The 17,126-nt window shown below is 49.8% G+C and overlaps 1 protein-coding gene across 8 annotated transcripts; it reads left to right on the top strand.

Moving 5' to 3' along the window:
• The first annotated feature begins 1,151 nt into the window (after positions 1–1,151).
• Zswim8 (zinc finger SWIM-type containing 8) lies at positions 1,152–17,099 on the top strand. Of its 8 annotated transcripts, none has more exons than XM_051174448.1 (27): positions 1,153–1,698; positions 4,402–4,555; positions 4,799–4,893; positions 5,218–5,390; positions 5,558–5,665; positions 5,789–5,870; positions 5,986–6,106; positions 6,504–6,705; positions 6,854–7,029; positions 7,313–7,998; positions 8,101–8,297; positions 9,242–9,373; positions 9,516–9,695; positions 9,949–10,132; positions 10,357–10,455; positions 11,488–11,612; positions 12,045–12,285; positions 12,377–12,535; positions 12,640–12,868; positions 13,020–13,312; positions 13,459–13,682; positions 14,707–15,195; positions 15,401–15,560; positions 15,676–15,852; positions 15,981–16,100; positions 16,424–16,534; positions 16,622–17,099. In XM_051174448.1, the coding sequence occupies exons 1-27, from the start codon at positions 1,485–1,487 to the stop codon at positions 17,080–17,082; spliced, it is 5,592 nt and encodes a 1,863-aa protein (XP_051030405.1). In that variant the 5' UTR covers positions 1,153–1,484; the 3' UTR covers positions 17,083–17,099. The 8 variants fall into 8 exon arrangements, with proteins under 8 accessions (XP_051030404.1, XP_051030405.1, XP_051030402.1 ...); XM_051174452.1 differs by having other exon boundaries at positions 1,157–1,692; positions 16,356–16,534; positions 16,622–16,928; XM_051174447.1 differs by having other exon boundaries at positions 1,152–1,698; positions 7,313–8,297; positions 9,242–9,352.
• The last annotated feature ends 27 nt before the right edge of the window (positions 17,100–17,126 follow it).

Genomic DNA, 17,126 nt, shown 5'->3' with positions numbered 1-17,126 from the left:
GACAGCATTAAATGTGTAGAAATGAGAGGTCTAGTGTGATAATTACTAAGGTAAAGAGGGGTCCTTCCTCTATGTCCCTCAATAGCTAGATTTTCCCATAATTTTGTATTCTACTACAACTGCTTGGTTCTCCAAGCTGGGTCTTTTAGTTATATGAAGAAATTCGGTTTTTGTGTATTTTAGATTAAGGAATCTTTACCTAGGGTCAGTAGATTCCCAGTAGTGTAATAAGAATTTTATGATCCGGGTGGTGGTGGTGCATGCCTTTGATTCTAGCATTTGGGAGGCAGAGGCAGGTGGACCTCTGTGAGTATGAGGTCAACCTCTTCTACAAAGAGAGTTCCAGGATGGCCAGAGTTGTTACACAGAGAAACCCTCTCTTGAAAAACCAAACCAAACAAACGTAAATAAAATAAAAAATAATTCTAAGAATTAAGCACTTCAATCACAGTTACAGGAAACAATCCACAGCAGCATTAGTATCCATATGAAATTACTTTTTGGAGTGTGGGGGGTGGCTGGGCATAAAACCAGGGCCTTTGTAAATGCTATGTAAACATTATCAATTAATTAATTAAATACTCGGCCCGGTTTTGGCGTTTACTATACAAATAAATAATACAAGTTTATTTTAGTAAAGTCTCGGGATTGTATTTAAACCTAATTGAGGTGTAATTCATAAACAAGCAGACGAGGTGGAGGGCATCCAAGGACTTCTCTAGACTTACATAAGGTCTACATCGCGCACGCACGCACACACGCAGATTAAAAACCCTTAGATTCAAAGGCAATACCTAGGAAAAAGACATGCTTTCTTTCCTGGCGCTCCCCCTTAGACTCTAAGTTTATAGATTCTGGACTGCAACTCCCAGAAGGCGATGCGGCTTCAGGGCCTATCTCGAGGCGTGACAATAACCTATCCAATAAATGGTCACTTGCACTGTCCCCTGACAGCAAGAGAATCTCGACAAGAACGGCGGCTTTTTCTTCCTTGCTTATTATGAGCACCAAGTAATTGCTGGAATCTGTAGTTGTTTCGTATACCTTTGGGTACTGTTTATGAAGGTGGGCTCGATAAACAGCCGACAATGCACACACGTGTCCCCTACACCCGCCCGTACGCGGTCCATTCCCGGAGCACGCGAGGGCGGAAGTGGTGATGGCCGGCGCGGCCGGAAGTTAGGATCAGCTGATGGGGGAGGCGGCGCCGCAGCCGCCTAGAGGCCCTGGCCGCCCAGCGCTTCGTCCGGGCCTCGAGTCTCGCAGACTGGCCACAATCCCCGCTTGCACCTCGCTGTTGGGTGAGGCCTGGCCCGGTGTCCCTCCCAGGCCCGAGATCCTCGCCCGGCACGGCCGCCCTGAGCGCCCCGGCCACCCCCAGCCCCGGCTCGCCCCTCAGGCCCCGGGCCTCCCCTCAGTCCCCGGCCGGCGGCTCAGGCCCCGGATCCGCGGGGGGAGACCCGGCCCCGGGGGGTGCGGGCCCCATGGAGCTGATGTTCGCGGAGTGGGAGGACGGCGAGCGCTTCTCATTCGAGGATTCCGACCGCTTTGAGGAGGATTCACTCTGTTCGTTCATCTCCGAGGCCGAGAGCCTTTGCCAGAACTGGCGAGGATGGCGCAAACAGTCAGCGGGGCCCAATTCCCCCACTGGAGGCGGTGGCGGAGGTGGCAATGGCGGTACCAGAATGCGAGGTGAGGGTGAGCAGGGAAGGCTGCCAACCGGAGGGGAGCAGGCAAACCCGGCTTGGGCCTTGCTTGGGAGCTGTCCGGACCGGGAGCTGTCCCTAGCTTAGAGCAGACTTCAGGACTCGCTTTTCTGGCCTTCCTGGGCTGGGGTGGCATCATCACAGTAGAGAGAGGAGAGAGAAAGGGGCGGTACTGGAGAATGGAGAAAACGAGAAAGAAGGAGAGATGAGGAAGGAGGGAGGGAGGGAGAAGGGGGAGGGAGAAGAGAGAAAAAGAGAGAGGGTGAGAGAGGGAGAGAATGAGAAGAACGAACCCCGGTGCTCATTCGCGCGCGTTCACACAAGCTTGTGTTGTGACAGAGAACATCCTGGGTTGGCCCGAAAGATCTTTTGTTATTCTTTTACGATTTAGAGGTCGAATGTAGGAGAATAACCCTTCTCTGTTTTAAGGATGTTTAACGGAATTTGTCCTTTAGTAAACCAGAACTAGGCAGAAGAGAATGTGATTAGGTGTCGATGGTGAAAAAGTTACCACATGAGATGTGTCACTCTGTGGGAGGGTGCATTGGCTGCTTTGCTTTCAGGATGTTGATTTCTCCTCATAAGCTGCACCAAGAAAGGATTCCACCAAGAGGAAAGTGGAAGTGAACTTGCCTATGAGAGTAGTTGCCATAATTCATAGGGTTAAACCCGAGGTTTGCTTCTGGCATCTGTCAGAAGCCAAGGCTGGGACCAGAGGGTGGGAGCCTTGGACTTCCATATGTGAGGTCTGAGCAGGAGGGTGAATAGTTATCTTCCAGATTTCCTCATGGATTGTCTTTGTGTTTCATTCATTCTTGGTCTTCCAGTGAAGTTAAGAAGAACTAGTGCAGTGAAGAATTTTGCTTTGTTAGAGGGAATAGAAAGGAGAATGAAGACAGAGAAGCTTCACAGGCTTAGGGATCATCACATCTTTCCCTTGCTCTGCACAAAGCAGTTGTTGTCTTGGGCCTCATTGGATTCTGGCTTTCTTCAGTAGTTGAAAGGACTAACTTATGTGTTCTAGGCAGGCCATTCCAAAAGATCTGTTCTGCAAGTGCCCCTTTAGGATGGAGAGAAATTTGCTTATGTCACTTTTTAGGTGTGGTAGTACTCAGCTTCGGTTGGAGAGATATCACTTGTCTGTGAATGTATGCACACATACACGCACAGGTCACAAGCAGCTTCAATGTGAATCTTTTGACAGTGTGGGTTGGTTGGGGGTTTCAAGTTCTCTCACTCTGCAAGTAATTAAAATCATGGTAGCGAGATTTTCAATATATTGATACCCTCCTGTATAGGTGGGTATCTTTTCCCTTTTTCTTCCCTCCCTTCCTTCCTGCCTTCCTCCTGAGAATCTAGGCAGATCTTGATCCTCCTGTCACAGCCTTCCAAACCTGGCCTGAATATACCATTTCTACCCCATGCCCTCCTCAGCCACCATCACCCATCAAGAATTTTTTTTTTTTTGATCAGTGTTTTAATATAGCCATTCGTTGTGCGTTCTGCAGTCTGAGTCTGCTAATATTGTTTTTTGTTGTTGTTAAAACAGTGTAGAAAAACCCCTATCCTACTCCAGGTGATTCAGGAGCAACAACAGCCAGGTGCCCTGGGATAACTATCTCCCACTGGCTACCAGGATCAGAAGTCAGTCTTTAGGTGCTAAAAGGCCCTGTAGGCTCTTCAGCTTCTTGAGGTCCCTAAGTAATTATTCTGACTTCTCAATCATCTTCCTTTCTTAGATGGGGGCCTGCAGTCATTTAGAGACGGTGATAAGTAGAAAGGTAATCATATGTGAATGCCAAAGACACAGTACAATTAATGTAAATCTAAATGGAGAGTGTGGCAAATTTGATGCTAGAGTCCTGGGACACACCTATCTGGCCAGGAGTTTGCTAGACTCTCCCTGGTGTCTACTGTTCTGTGCCTGAGGTGGCCTGCTGTGTGTAGCTGGAGACTGCCTAGCTCCTCTCTCCCAAAAGGAGTTTTAAGGGTTATCATATCCTGACAAGAAGAGGGCAGGTTGGAGAGATGGCTCAGAGACTAAGAGTGCTTGTTGTTCTTCCATAGGACCTTCATTCACCTCCCAGCACCCATGTGGGATGGCTCACAGCTACCTGAAACTCCAGCTTCAGAGGTTCTGACACTTTCTTCTGGTCTCCATGGGCTCCTGCATGTACATGCACAAGCCCACATACAGACACACAATAAAAAACCAAAATTTAAAGCCGGGTAGTGGTGGCCCACGCTTTTAATCCCAACACCCAGGAGGCAGAGGCAGGCAGATCTCTGCCCTGTCTCAAAAAACCAAAAATAAATAAATAAAATAAGTAAAATTTAAACTTAAAAATATAGGGTATGGTAATACACACCTTTTAGCCTAGCACTCAGGAGGCAGAGGCAGGAGGATCTCTATGAGTTCCAGGCCAGCCTGGTCCAGAGCAAGGTCCAGGACAGCCAGGGCCACATCTTGAAAAAGCAAAAAGCCTTCAAAATGCACATTTTTGTTTTGTTTTTGTTTTTGGAGACAGGGTTTCTCTGAATTGCTTTGGAGCCTGTCCTGGAACTGGCTCTGTAGACCAGGCTGAGGCGTATGCCACCACTGCCCAGCTAAAATATACATTTCTAAGAAGAGGGTGTGTATGCACAGGTACCCAGTGCCCTTTCTTTCTCACTATTCCAATCTTTGTTTCTAAAGATGGATTGGTAATCCCATTGGTGGAGCTGTCAGCAAAACAGGTGGCATTTCACATTCCATTTGAAGTGGTGGAGAAAGTTTATCCTCCAGTACCCGAACAACTCCAACTGCGAATTGCTTTTTGGAGCTTCCCTGAAAATGAAGAGGACATTCGGTGAGTCCAGAGAACTGATAAGGGCACTAGAGTTCTGGTATCTCACACTGGCTGCTGGGCTTTCTGCAGAACAAAAGAGATACTGTAGTTGGAACTGCAAGGAGGAAGATAAGGGAAGGGGGAGTGCCTGGGATTTCCCCCTAAAGAGTGCTAAGGGGGAGAGCTGCCTAGAACATGTCGTTTCTCACAGTGTCTGTGGAAGGTTATTTGCTGGGTTGTGGCCATGTCCTTTTCTTCCCCCAGTCTATATTCATGCCTAGCTAATGGCAGCGCGGATGAGTTCCAGCGAGGGGATCAGCTGTTCCGCATGAGGGCCGTAAAAGATCCACTACAGATAGGTAAGGGTTCCATCATGCCCTGTGGTAATCTTGTTCCTCTCATCACTGGTGTTAAAGACTAAGAACCTTTGCGGACAGGCATGGTTTCACATGTCTTTAATCCCAGCACTCAGGAAGCAGAGGCCATCCTGGTCTTCATAGTGAGTTCTAGGACAGCCACATAGTTCTAGGATAGCTCCATCGAGAGACTCTGCCTCAAAAAACCAACCAAACAAACAAATAAAACATGTGGGGTTAACTGTATAATTAAGTATGGGATCAGGATTGAGGGCAGGGACCCTGGTCTTGGCAGCTACTTGTGACCATGCCCTTATTTCTCCCTAGGGTTCCACCTGAGCGCTACAGTGGTGCCACCGCAGATGGTCCCTCCCAAAGGGGCCTACAATGTGGCTGTGATGTTTGACCGCTGCCGGGTCACTTCCTGTAGCTGTACCTGTGGGGCTGGAGCCAAATGGTGCACCCATGTCGTGGCACTCTGTCTCTTCCGAATTCACAACGTGAGGCCCTCCCAATTTATCCTGGTCCTACCCTACACTCCATTTCCCCTTCTCTACTGCATGCCTGGCCACAGCATGAGCCCTTCTATCTCCCCTCTGTCCATTTCTCTCCAGCTCCAGCTCCAAAATCTTTTCTCAGGTGGTCCTATTTCTCTTCGTTCCTTCAGGCTTCTGCTGTCTGTCTGCGGGCTCCAGTCTCAGAGTCCCTGTCTCGGCTACAAAGGGACCAGCTTCAGAAGTTTGCTCAGTACCTTATCAGTGAGCTCCCTCAGCAGGTGGGTGAGGTTGGCACATCCTACCTCCTGGCTTTTAGGCTTTGCATTAGTCTTCTTGTTAGGCTCGGCCTCCTTGGGTTCACCTGTGCATTGTTTGCTCTGCCTTTGTCCCTTTCCCCTCAGATACTCCCTACAGCTCAGCGTCTCCTGGATGAACTCCTTTCCTCCCAGTCAACAGCCATCAATACAGTATGTGGAGCTCCAGGTGAGTGGTCAGAAAGCAAGCAAACTGCTAGTACAGCCCATCACTTACTAAAGGCTCCTTGTTGTCAGGTAAATGAGCCCTTATCAATAGGTGATGAGTTGCCTGTCATTCCCAGACCCTACAGCAGGACCCTCAGCTTCAGATCAGAGCACTTGGTATTTGGATGAGTCAACACTCACTGACAACATAAAGAAGACACTGCACAAGTTCTGTGGCCCCTCACCTGTGGTCTTCAGGTAAACTGGATTTCTGCATACTGAATCTGTGCTGAGTAGGTCCCTTTCTCAGGCCACTGATAGGTCTCTGCTCTAATAATACATGTGTCTCCTACCTTTTCCTCCCTCCATTGTCATGGTTCCTGGCACACAGGTATCAGTGATGAATCGTGATGGTGACCTTGGGCAGTCAGAATGGTTTCTTATCCTGGTAGAGCCAGAGTTCTTTTTCTTCCTCCTTTGGCTGTGATTATCATACTGATGCAGATGCAGAGAAAGGTCAAAATTTTGTCACAGGTGTCCTTTTCCCCTCTACTCTGTATTTTGGATTGTGATTTCCTTTAGATCAAAGCCCTACTCTGTTTTAACCCTCTTCATTCAGTCCTGCCTAGTCCTCATCCTCTCTGTTCCTTTACAGTGATGTAAACTCCATGTATCTGTCTTCCACGGAACCTCCTGCTGCTGCTGAATGGGCTTGTCTGTTGCGCCCTCTGAGGGGCCGAGAGCCTGAAGGTGTCTGGAACCTGCTTAGCATTGTTCGAGAGATGTTCAAGCGGAGGGACAGCAATGCTGCCCCCTTGCTGGAAATCCTCACTGACCAGTGCCTCACCTATGAACAGGTGACATTGCAGGACTCGGTAGCTGTGTGGTAGTTCCTTCTTTTCCTCCCTATCTTAATCTCCTTTTCCAGACAGGAAAGTGGAGAGGAGAGGGGCTTCTTTGATTTTTCTGAGTGATGGTATACTTCACAGTTATCTTTGTCTCCAGATAACAGGCTGGTGGTACAGTGTGCGAACCTCAGCTTCACATAGCAGTGCCAGTGGTCACACAGGCCGTAGCAATGGGCAGTCAGAGGTAGCAGCCCATGCATGTGCAAGTATGTGTGATGAGATGGTCACACTGTGGAGGCTGGCTGTGCTAGACCCTGCCCTCAGCCCTCATCGGTGAGTATTCTCCAGGATTACCACATTCTGACAAGGCCAGTCCAGGACAGACAGCCTGAGTATGGGGATTTTTCTCACCTGGGGGTGGGGGATGGGAAGCACTGGGCACTGGTGTTGCCAGGGATTTGTGAGCCTATTTCTGACAGGCTTTCTTCTTCCCCTCCCAGCCCCTTCCCACTGTGCCCCTTCTTTATGCCTTTCCTTGAGGGTGTATTCCTATTTTATCTCCTCCTTTCTACTCTTCAGTGCAGACTGCTTGTCATCCTGCCCTTTGTTTCCACAGCCGCCGGGAACTGTGTGCACAGCTGCGTCAGTGGCAACTGAAAGTGATTGAAAATGTCAAGCGGGGACAGCACAAGAAGACCCTGGAGAGGCTCTTTCCTGGCTTCCGGCCAGCAGTGGAGGCCTGCTACTTTAACTGGGAAGAGGCCTACCCGCTTCCTGGTGTTACCTACAGTGGCACTGACCGCAAGCTAGCCCTGTGCTGGGCCCGGGCCTTGCCTGCTAGGCCAGGAGCTTCTCGATCTGGGGGTCTGGAAGAGTCCCGACCCCGACCTCTTCCTATTGAGCCAGCTGTGAGGCCCAAGGAACCTGGGTCCAAGCGCAAAGGATTGGGTGAGGGTGTCTCTTCACAGCGGGCTCCCCGCCGCCTCTCTACTGAAGGAGGAGAGAAAGCTCTGCATAAGATGGGTCCAGGTGGGGGCAAAGCCAAGGTACTGGGTGGGATTGGCAGTGGGGGCAAGAACTCAGCAGGCAGTGGGAGCAAACGACGGTTAAGCAGTGAAGACAGCTCCCTGGAACCAGACTTGGCAGAGATGAGCCTGGATGACAGCAGCCTGGCCCTGGGTGCAGAGGCCAGCACCTTCAGTGGATTTCCTGAGAGTCCTCCACCCTGTCCTCCTTCGGTTGCCTCCCGAGGACCTTCCAACTTCCTTCCCGAGCCCCCAGATACTTATGAGGAAGATGCTGGTGTGTACTTCTCAGAAGGACCTGAGCCTCCTGCAGCCTCTGCTGGCCACCCTAGCCTGCTGCCTGGGGAGGTCTGTACTGGAGATGACCTCCCTTCTACAGATGACAGTGGCAGTGGGCTCCACAAAACCAAAGAAGTGGCTCCTGCAGTTGGAGAGGAGGATGATGACTACCAAGCATATTACCTGAATGCTCAAGATGGGACTGGAGGCGAGGAGGAGAAGGCTGAGGGCGGGGCTGGGGAGGAGCATGACCTATTTGCTGGGTTGAAGCCACTGGAACAGGAGAGCCGAATGGAGGTGAGGGCACTGGAGAAGAGAGGAAGGGTGGGGTGTTCCTTTGGAATCACTTGAGTGGAGAGACCCAGTGGCTCTTGGTGGAAGGGTCAAGATCATTAATGTACCTGTTAACATTCTGTAGGCTATCCTAACCCCTACTGCTTCCACACTGATGCTTTTCTGGGTATTTTTCAGATACTGTCAGTGTACTGCTTAAAAGCCTTCAGTGATTGCTTGCTGCCCTTAGAATAAAGATGAAGGTCCTTGGTGTGACTGGGTTCCACACTGCTCTTTGCCAGTCTCTCCAGTGTTGACTATGTCTTTCATCCTTTGTGTAGTCACTTAGTCCTGGAGCTTACCATGCTCCCTCTTGCTTACATAGGTACAAATTGGCCTTTCTGGAATTCTATTCTCACCAGGTGTGGCTAGCTCTTGTTCCTTCTTCAGGTCTTAGAGACCTTAAAGATCTGAGAGATAGGGACATAAGGTTGATGAACTCAGAATTCCTTCCCTGCCAGGTGGGGTAGCAAATGCCTATGATCTCAGCATTTGGGAGGTTGAGGCAGGAGAATCTCCAGTTGGATGCCAGCTTGAGCTACACAGTGAGACCTTAGCTCAAATAAAATAAAACAGACCTTGTCCTGAGAAGTCTCTACCCTCCCATTGCTTCTGCTGGCTCCCAACTAGCCTACTGTACCTATGATGACCACTGCCACGGATGAGAGTAGCAATGCTCCTCTGTCCCAAATCCCTATGAGCCATGCTATGCATTTGCCCCTCTTTGCCCTTTCTCAGCAATACTTGTAATCATATAATCCTGAATGTTAGTGGTGTCTAACCAGACTGAACTATAGTATGCCCAGGATCAGCATGACACCCAGTGCTTTAGAAGTATGTGCTATATAACCAAGTGTGTGATGTTCTCCAAGTGAAGGCCTTCAATCTTTTGGTCCTGTGTCCTATAGGTGTTATTTGCCTGTGCTGAGGCCCTGCATGCCCATGGCTACAGCAATGAGGCCTCCCGCCTCACTGTGGAGCTTGCCCAGGATCTGCTAGCCAACCCACCTGACCTCAAGGTAGAGCCGCCCCCTGCCAAGGTGAGAGAGACCTCCTTCCTCTACTTTTCCTTGCCCCACTTATCCCTGCTCCTCCTGTTCCCCACCCCAAGTGAGAGCTGCCTCCTACCTCCACTGAGGTGAATCAGACTCATTTGTGCAACTCTTTGCACTTCCCATTCAGGGCAAGAAAAACAAGGTATCCACAAGCCGTCAGACCTGGGTTGCTACCAACACCCTTACCAAGGCAGCTTTCCTGTTGACAGTGCTAAGTGAGCGCCCAGAGCACCACAACCTGGCCTTCCGAGTTGGCATGTTTGCCTTGGAGCTACAGCGGCCCCCTGCTTCTACCAAGGCTTTGGAGGTCAGAGGTTCCATTTGAGTCTTGTCATTAATCTTTTCAGATTCTTTACCCCTTTGCCCCCCACCCCCACATCAGGGTTTGCCTGTGTAGTTTTGGAGGCTGTCCTAGAATTAGCTCTTGTAGACCAGGCTAGTCTTGAACTCACAGAGATCCACCTGCCTCGCCTCTTGAGTGCTGGGATTAATCTTCTCAGATTCTTACCCCTTGATCTCCATTGAGGTATGGGTAGTCGAGTTCCTTCTTGTTCTCTCAGGTAAAGTTGGCATATCAGGAATCCGAGGTGGCTGCTCTGCTTAAGAAGATCCCTCTGGGTCCCAGTGAAATGAGTACCATGCGGTGTCGGGCAGAAGAACTCCGGGAGGGCACACTCTGTGACTATCGGCCTGTGCTGCCCCTCATGTTGGCCAGTTTCATCTTTGATGTTCTCTGTGCTCCAGGTAAAGTGCCTACCCCTACAGTAAGTGGAGAACTTGGGGGGAGAAGGGTAGTTGTTTTTTTTTTTTTTAAAGGAAAAACCAAGGGCTCTAAGACTCTGGCTGAGTCATCTTTGGGACCCATCAGGCAGCGGCATGGGTAGGTCTTGGATGATGAGGTCTTGGATTTCTTTTCATTCTTTCCTGTGGTACTTTTGTTTGCCTGATTTAACCCAATTTTCATCTAGTGGTTTCTCCCACTGGTTCCCGGCCCCCAAGTCGCAATTGGAATAATGAGATGCCTGGAGATGAGGAGCTGGGATTTGAAGCAGCAGTTGCTGCCTTGGGTATGTGTCTTGTCTTGAGTGTGTCCGTGAGTAAAGCCTGGTTCAGGCCTTGAGTTGTAATGTGAAAGTCAAGATGACAGATGTGAACCAACTATTTAGTGCTTAGGACACAGTCAGTAATTTAGAGCAGGGGCTGGAGAGATGAGAGATGGCTCAACACTTAAGAGTATCTACTGCTTTTCCAGAGGACCCAGGTTCAGTTCTTACCACCCACATGAAGGTTCACAACCATCTGTAATTCTGTTTTCCAAGGGATAAAATGCCTTCTCTTCCAGCTTCCATGGGCACTACAAGCACATGGTACACACATGCATGTAGGGAACACACACACATAAATAAAAATAAATAAAATTTAAATATGTGCTACATATGATGGGTGTTTAAAGCACAGCAAAATAAAAATCTAAAGAAAGGTCTCAAGGAGGTGACACAATATGTAATTGTATGTTAAAGGATCAAGAAGCTGTATAGACAGCAAACTGTCAGGAGTAGACTCAGTTCTGACACCAGATATGATGAGTATGCCCATAATCCCAGTACTTAGGAGGTGGAGGCAGGAAGATCAGGAGTTCATTTCATCATTAGCTACATAGCAAGTTTGATGGAGCTACATGAGATCTCTTGCCTCAAAAAAACAAGCAGCCAGGAGTGAGGGTAGGGCATGGGGGGTGCACACCTTTGATCCCAGCACTCGGAAGGCAGAGACAGGTAGATCTCTGTGAGTTCAAGGCCAACTTGGTCTACAGAGTGAGTTCCAGGACAGCTAGGGCTACACAGAGAAACCCTGTCCCCAAAAACAAACAAATGAAAAAGCAAGTAAACAAACAGATGTGCCTGGGTATGGTGGTGCACACTTTTAGTTCCAGTAGAGTAGAACAATTAAAAAGGTCTTGGAAAGCAGACAGAACTAAGGCTGTGTATAATAAGCAGTGGGGACCTTTTTGTCATGAGCTGGTGGCTGGCTCTGGCTTGTATGCTTTTGATGGTTATGGAGCTATGACCACTCCTAATCCCAAGAGGACCTCCTTACAGGCATGAAGACAACAGTGAGTGAGGCAGAACATCCCCTCCTATGTGAAGGCACACGCCGGGAGAAGGGTGACCTGGCCTTAGCACTCATGATCACTTATAAGGACGACCAGGCCAAGCTCAAGAAGGTAAGGGACTGAAGTACTAGAGTTTTGCCAGGCAGGAGTGAACAAAATGTCACTATCTTTCTCAGAAGTTTCCAGTACAATGACAAAAGTACTGGTTTGCCTGTAGGAGGTAAGTAGAGAATGTTGGAGACTTCTCATAAAGAACAAGAGACCAATGGTTCTTATAGGTATGCTTGGGCATGAGGTGGAAGAAGAGAAGCAGAGAGCATAAAGTCAATCATTCATTTATTTCAATATTTATTGAATATCAGTATATTCAGTCCTCAGGTAAGTGTTATGGACGATTCCGAGACATGTAAGCTGGGAGGTTATCCTGTAGTTACAACTGGGAAGACTTCCTGAGGAGGTAGCATTAGGCTGCTTCAACAAGAAAGGAAGGTAATAGAATTGAGGAAATAAAGGACATCATGTTACTGCTTGTCTCTCCTCCAGATCTTAGACAAACTCTTGGACCGAGAAAGCCAGACACATAAGCCACAGACTCTGAGTTCTTTCTACTCATCTAGCCGTCCAGCCACAGCCAACCAGAGATCCCCTTCAAAGCATGGGGCCCCAACTGCCCCTGGGGCCCTGCAACCATTGACTTCAGGCTCTGCAGGGCCTGCTCAGCCAGGAAATGTGGCAGGGGCTGGGCCAGGTCCCACTGAGGGCTTCACAGAGAAGAATGTGCCTGGTGAGGTGGGGGCACTGGGTAGGGAGTGAGTGGTACAGTTTATGTTGTGTGCTTTCCTGGGCTTATCCCAGTGTCCCATTTTCTCACTCAGAAAGCTCCCCACATTCCCCCTGTGAGGGTCTTCCACCTGAGGCAGCTTTGACTCCACGGCCTGAGGGGAAGGTTCCTAGCCGCCTAGCTCTTGGCAGTCGTGGAGGCTATAATGGTCGGGGTTGGGGCTCCCCAGGGCGGCCCAAGAAGAAGCACACAGGTAGGACAACTTAATGGGATGGTATGGAGGGAAGGCGAGTCCTGAAGGCTGCAGATTTTCAGGGTATTCCTGACTTGCGGGACTGATTGGTTTTGGGGTATTAGGCATGGCCAGCATTGACAGCAGTGCCCCTGAAACTACATCGGACAGCTCTCCTACCTTAAGCCGAAGGCCACTTCGAGGGGGCTGGGCTCCTACTTCCTGGGGTCGAGGACAAGACAGTGACAGCATTAGCAGCTCTTCCTCAGACTCCCTGGGCTCTTCATCTTCCAGTGGAAGCCGCCGGGCTAGTGCCAGTGGAGGGGCCCGGGCAAAGACGGTTGAGGTTGGCAGGTCAGTAGGGAGAAATAACATCTCTAATCCAGCCCATTCTCAAAACCAATTCCTAGTGTGATCCAACTATCGTCCCCTTACTTACCCGGGTCCCTCTTGGACACTGTTTTGAAGAAACTCCAACCGTATTGATACCTCATTGCTTTTTCAGGTGTTACAAGGGCCGCCGCCCTGAGAGTCATGCCCCCCATGTACCCAACCAGCCATCAGAGGCAGCGGCACACTTCTACTTCGAATTGGCGAAGACAGTTCTGATCAAAGCAGGGGGCAACAGCAGCACTTCCATTTTTACACATCCATCCTCCTCAGGAGGCCACCAGGGTCCTCACCGCAACCTGCACCTTTGCGCCTTTGAAATTGGGCTTTATGCCCTTGGCCTGCACAACTTTGTTTCTCCTAACTGGCTTTCTCGTACCTATTCTTCCCATGTATCCTGGATTACAGGTAAGTCCAATGTCCTGATTTGTATACAGGATGGCAGTGAATTGGAAAAAAGCGTCTTGTCTTTGTGACATTGCTGATCTGATGAAAGCTGTCATTCCCCAGACTTCCAGTGGTGCCCACTTTGCTCCTTTTTCTTTTCCCTAAAGGGCAGGCAATGGAGATTGGCAGTGCAGCCCTGACTATACTGGTAGAGTGTTGGGATGGGCACTTGACGCCCCCTGAGGTTGCATCACTGGCTGATAGAGCATCACGGGCACGAGACTCCAACATGGTGAGGGCAGCGGCAGAGCTGGCTCTAAGCTGCCTGCCTCATGCCCATGCACTGAACCCCAATGAAATTCAACGAGCCTTGGTACAGTGCAAGGAACAGGTACTTCCCTTAGCTATCTGCACATGGGGAAAACTTAAGGGCTCAGCATGTTTTCTCTTAGAAAATAATTGTATGTATGATGGGGTGGGCCATGTGTCACAGTGTGTTTGTGTGTGTGTATATGTCAGAGAACAGCTTGTGCGAGCTTCTCTTTTCTTTCCTTGTAGGTCCTAGGAATCAAACTGAAGTTGTCAGGTTTGGCAACAAGTGCCTTTACCTACTAGCTATCTTGTGGCCCTTCTTTCCTTCCTTCCAAGAGGCCTAATTGCCTAGGATGGGCCCAATGAACTTCTTCAGCCTTCCGAGTAGCTGGGACATTCTATTATTAGGGGGTTAGGGATCCTCTCGATTCCCCCATATTTAGGAGTTTCAGAAATATCTAATATTTCTCTCATTGTAACATTTCACACATTATAGGATAAGTGTTTTGGATTTTAGGTTTCATAATATTTTCCTATATATGAGCTATCTTGGGGATGGGACCCAACTCTAATTATGACTTTCATATGTACTAATTACACACACACATCCTAGGGATAATCTTGTGTTTCTCTTGCCTCCTTCTCTCCAATGTATGTATATATTTATGAGGAAGTGAATCCAGGGCCTCATATACTAGGCAAGCAACTGACAATCTCCACCAGCCCTGTTTGTGCACAAAAGCATATTTCATGGTGTATTTCCCATTTGCAGTATCATGTTAGTATCCAAAATGTTTCTGGTTTTAGTGTTCCCAATTTTCAAATTAGAGATATACACTCCAATAATATGAATTCACATTTTCACATTCTTTTTTTATATTCATATACTATGTGTTGAATTCTATGATAAGTATTTATCCTGTTACAATCCTAAAACTAGGGTTAGGAACCAGCAAAATCCCTGAGGATAGACTCAGAGAAATGATGAGCTTTATTTGTTCAGTGTCTGTGTGAAGCACTGACCCTGGTTCCTGATGCCCTCCTCAACTAGTCATCATCCTTGGGTAAGCCCCTTTTCCCTAATGCTCTGTGCTCCTTTCCAGGATAACTTGATGTTGGAGAAGGCCTGCATGGCAGTGGAAGAGGCAGCCAAGGGTGGGGGCGTATACCCTGAAGTGCTGTTTGAAGTTGCTCATCAGTGGTTCTGGCTCTATGAACAGACAGCAGGCGGCTCATCCATGGCCCGTGAAGGAGTTATAAGCTGTAGTGGCAGTGGGATGAGGGCTGCTGGGGAGGCTGGAAGAGGGCTGCCTGAGGGCAGGGGTGCTCCTGGTACTGAACCTGTTACAGTGGCTGCAGCAGCAGTGACAGCAGCAGCCACAGTGGTCCCAGTCATCTCAGTGGGATCCAGTTTATATCCAGGTCCAGGGCTGGGGCATGGTCATTCCCCTGGCCTGCACCCCTATACTGCTCTACAGCCCCACCTGCCCTGCAGTCCCCAGTACCTCACCCACCCAGCTCACCCTGCCCACCCTATGCCTCATATGCCCCGGCCTGCCGTCTTCCCTGTGCCCAGCTCTGCATACCCACAGGTGAGACTAGTGTTCTGGTGTTGGTCATGTGGGAGAATATCAGGTTCATATGGGGTTGGAGTAGAGTACTTTGGGAGTATACTAGGGCTGTCCAGGAATCCTGGTGAGGAGGTGGGAAAATGGGAGACCAAGGTCAACTAAGATGTAGGAATGGCCATTTGTCTCGAACATAACGTAGTATCTGCTCTTTTCCCCATCCATATAGGGTGTGCATCCTGCATTCCTTGGGGCTCAATACCCCTACTCAGTGACTCCTCCCTCACTTGCTGCCACAGCTGTATCTTTTCCTGTCCCTTCCATGGCTCCCATCACAGTCCATCCCTACCATACAGAGCCAGGGCTCCCACTGCCAACCAGTGTGGCCTGTGAGTTTTGGGGACAGGGAGCAGGTGAATGGAGGGGAGGCACACTGGACACAGGAGGTAGGGAGGGAATCTTTTCTGTACCTCTTCTTGCTCATGGCTTTCAACCTACCCTCAGTGAGCAGTGTCCATCCAGCATCCACATTTCCAGCCATCCAGGGTGCCTCATTGCCTGCTCTGACCACACAGCCCAGCCCTCTGGTAAGCGGAGGTTTTCCACCACCGGAGGAGGAAACACACAGTCAGCCAGTCAATCCACACAGCCTGCACCACCTGCATGCTGCTTACCGTGTTGGTAAGAAGTCCTTTCTGTACTTCTACCTACAGCTAGGTAGATTCCCTCTACTAGCTCTCAGTTTGTTTACTATGGGTCAGGTACCAAGTTGAGGTATGCCCTATTGTATGCCCATCTGTGTTTCCTAGGGATGCTGGCACTTGAGATGCTCGGTCGCCGGGCACACAATGATCACCCTAACAACTTCTCCCGCTCCCCCCCCTACACTGATGACGTCAAATGGTTGCTGGGACTGGCGGCAAAGCTGGGTAACACCTCCCCTCCCCAGGACCATTGTCCCCCAACCTAATTCCCCTACCTTCCTATCCCAGACCTCCTTCCTAGCTCTTGCTCAGAATTGAGGCCTTGGTCGGGTATGTGTGCAAGCATGGGGGGGGTGGAGGCTTACCTCAGTTCCTGGGATGGAGGGAGGTTCTTTGTCAGGCAAGAGCTGAGATATGTAAGTGGATCCCTAGGGCAGAGGTGGCCATTCCCATCTCATGCCCCTCCCCCTGCCCCCCCAGGAGTGAACTACGTGCACCAGTTCTGTGTGGGGGCAGCCAAGGGGGTGCTGAGCCCGTTTGTGCTGCAGGAGATCGTCATGGAGACGCTGCAGCGGCTGAACCCCATTCATGCCCACAACCATCTTCGAGCCCCGGCCTTCCACCAACTGGTGCAGCGCTGTCAGCAGGCATACATGCAGGTGCTAACTTGAGTCCTTAGCATGTTGAGGGAGGTGGGCCCCAGGTGTGAGCTTTGTGCTGAGATGCCCCTCCAACCCATCCTCCAGTACATCCATCACCGCTTAATTCACTTGACCCCTGCCGACTACGACGACTTTGTGAATGCGATCCGCAGTGCCCGCAGCGCCTTCTGCCTGACACCCATGGGCATGATGCAGTTCAACGACATCCTACAGAACCTCAAGCGCAGCAAACAGACCAAGGAGTTGTGGCAGCGGGTCTCTCTAGAGATAACCACCTTCTCCCCCTGAGTCTGGCCCCTATAGGACCCTATATAGGGACACAGGCCTGTTGCTACAGGGACTCCTCACATAGAGGGAGTGACTCTTGGCTGGGCAGATCATCCCAACTCAATTCCCTGGCAGCCCAGACTAGCAGCTGCTCTTGGGCTGTAGCTTGGGGCCAAGATGTCTCAGATCTTAGAAGCCTAGGGCTGGCGGAGAGAGCTTTGTCTGGGAGAGGGCGTTGGGTGGCCTCTGATATTTATTTGGCATTTATAAATATATAAACTCCTTTTTTACTCTATTTTCTGGGTCTTTCACTTCTTGTATA

The sequence above is a fragment of the Phodopus roborovskii genome, unplaced genomic scaffold, assembly GCF_943737965.1.
Source record: "Phodopus roborovskii unplaced genomic scaffold, PHOROB, whole genome shotgun sequence".
Classification (NCBI taxonomy): domain Eukaryota; kingdom Metazoa; phylum Chordata; class Mammalia; order Rodentia; family Cricetidae; genus Phodopus; species Phodopus roborovskii.
Note: the sequence above shows the minus strand (reverse complement) of the source record. Positions and strands in the feature narration are given on the sequence as shown.

Bases quoted from the DNA above. Each gene is read 5' to 3' on its own strand.
- Zswim8 (XM_051174445.1), top strand. From the start codon at position 1,485: ATGGAGCTGATGTTCGCGGAGTGGGAGGACGGCGAGCGCTTCTCATTC. The intron at 16,101-16,423 runs GTAACACCTCCC...TTTGTGCTGCAG, and splicing joins GGGACTGGCGGCAAAGCTGG to GAGATCGTCATGGAGACGCT. The intron at 16,535-16,621 runs GTGCTAACTTGA...CCCATCCTCCAG, and splicing joins GTCAGCAGGCATACATGCAG to TACATCCATCACCGCTTAAT.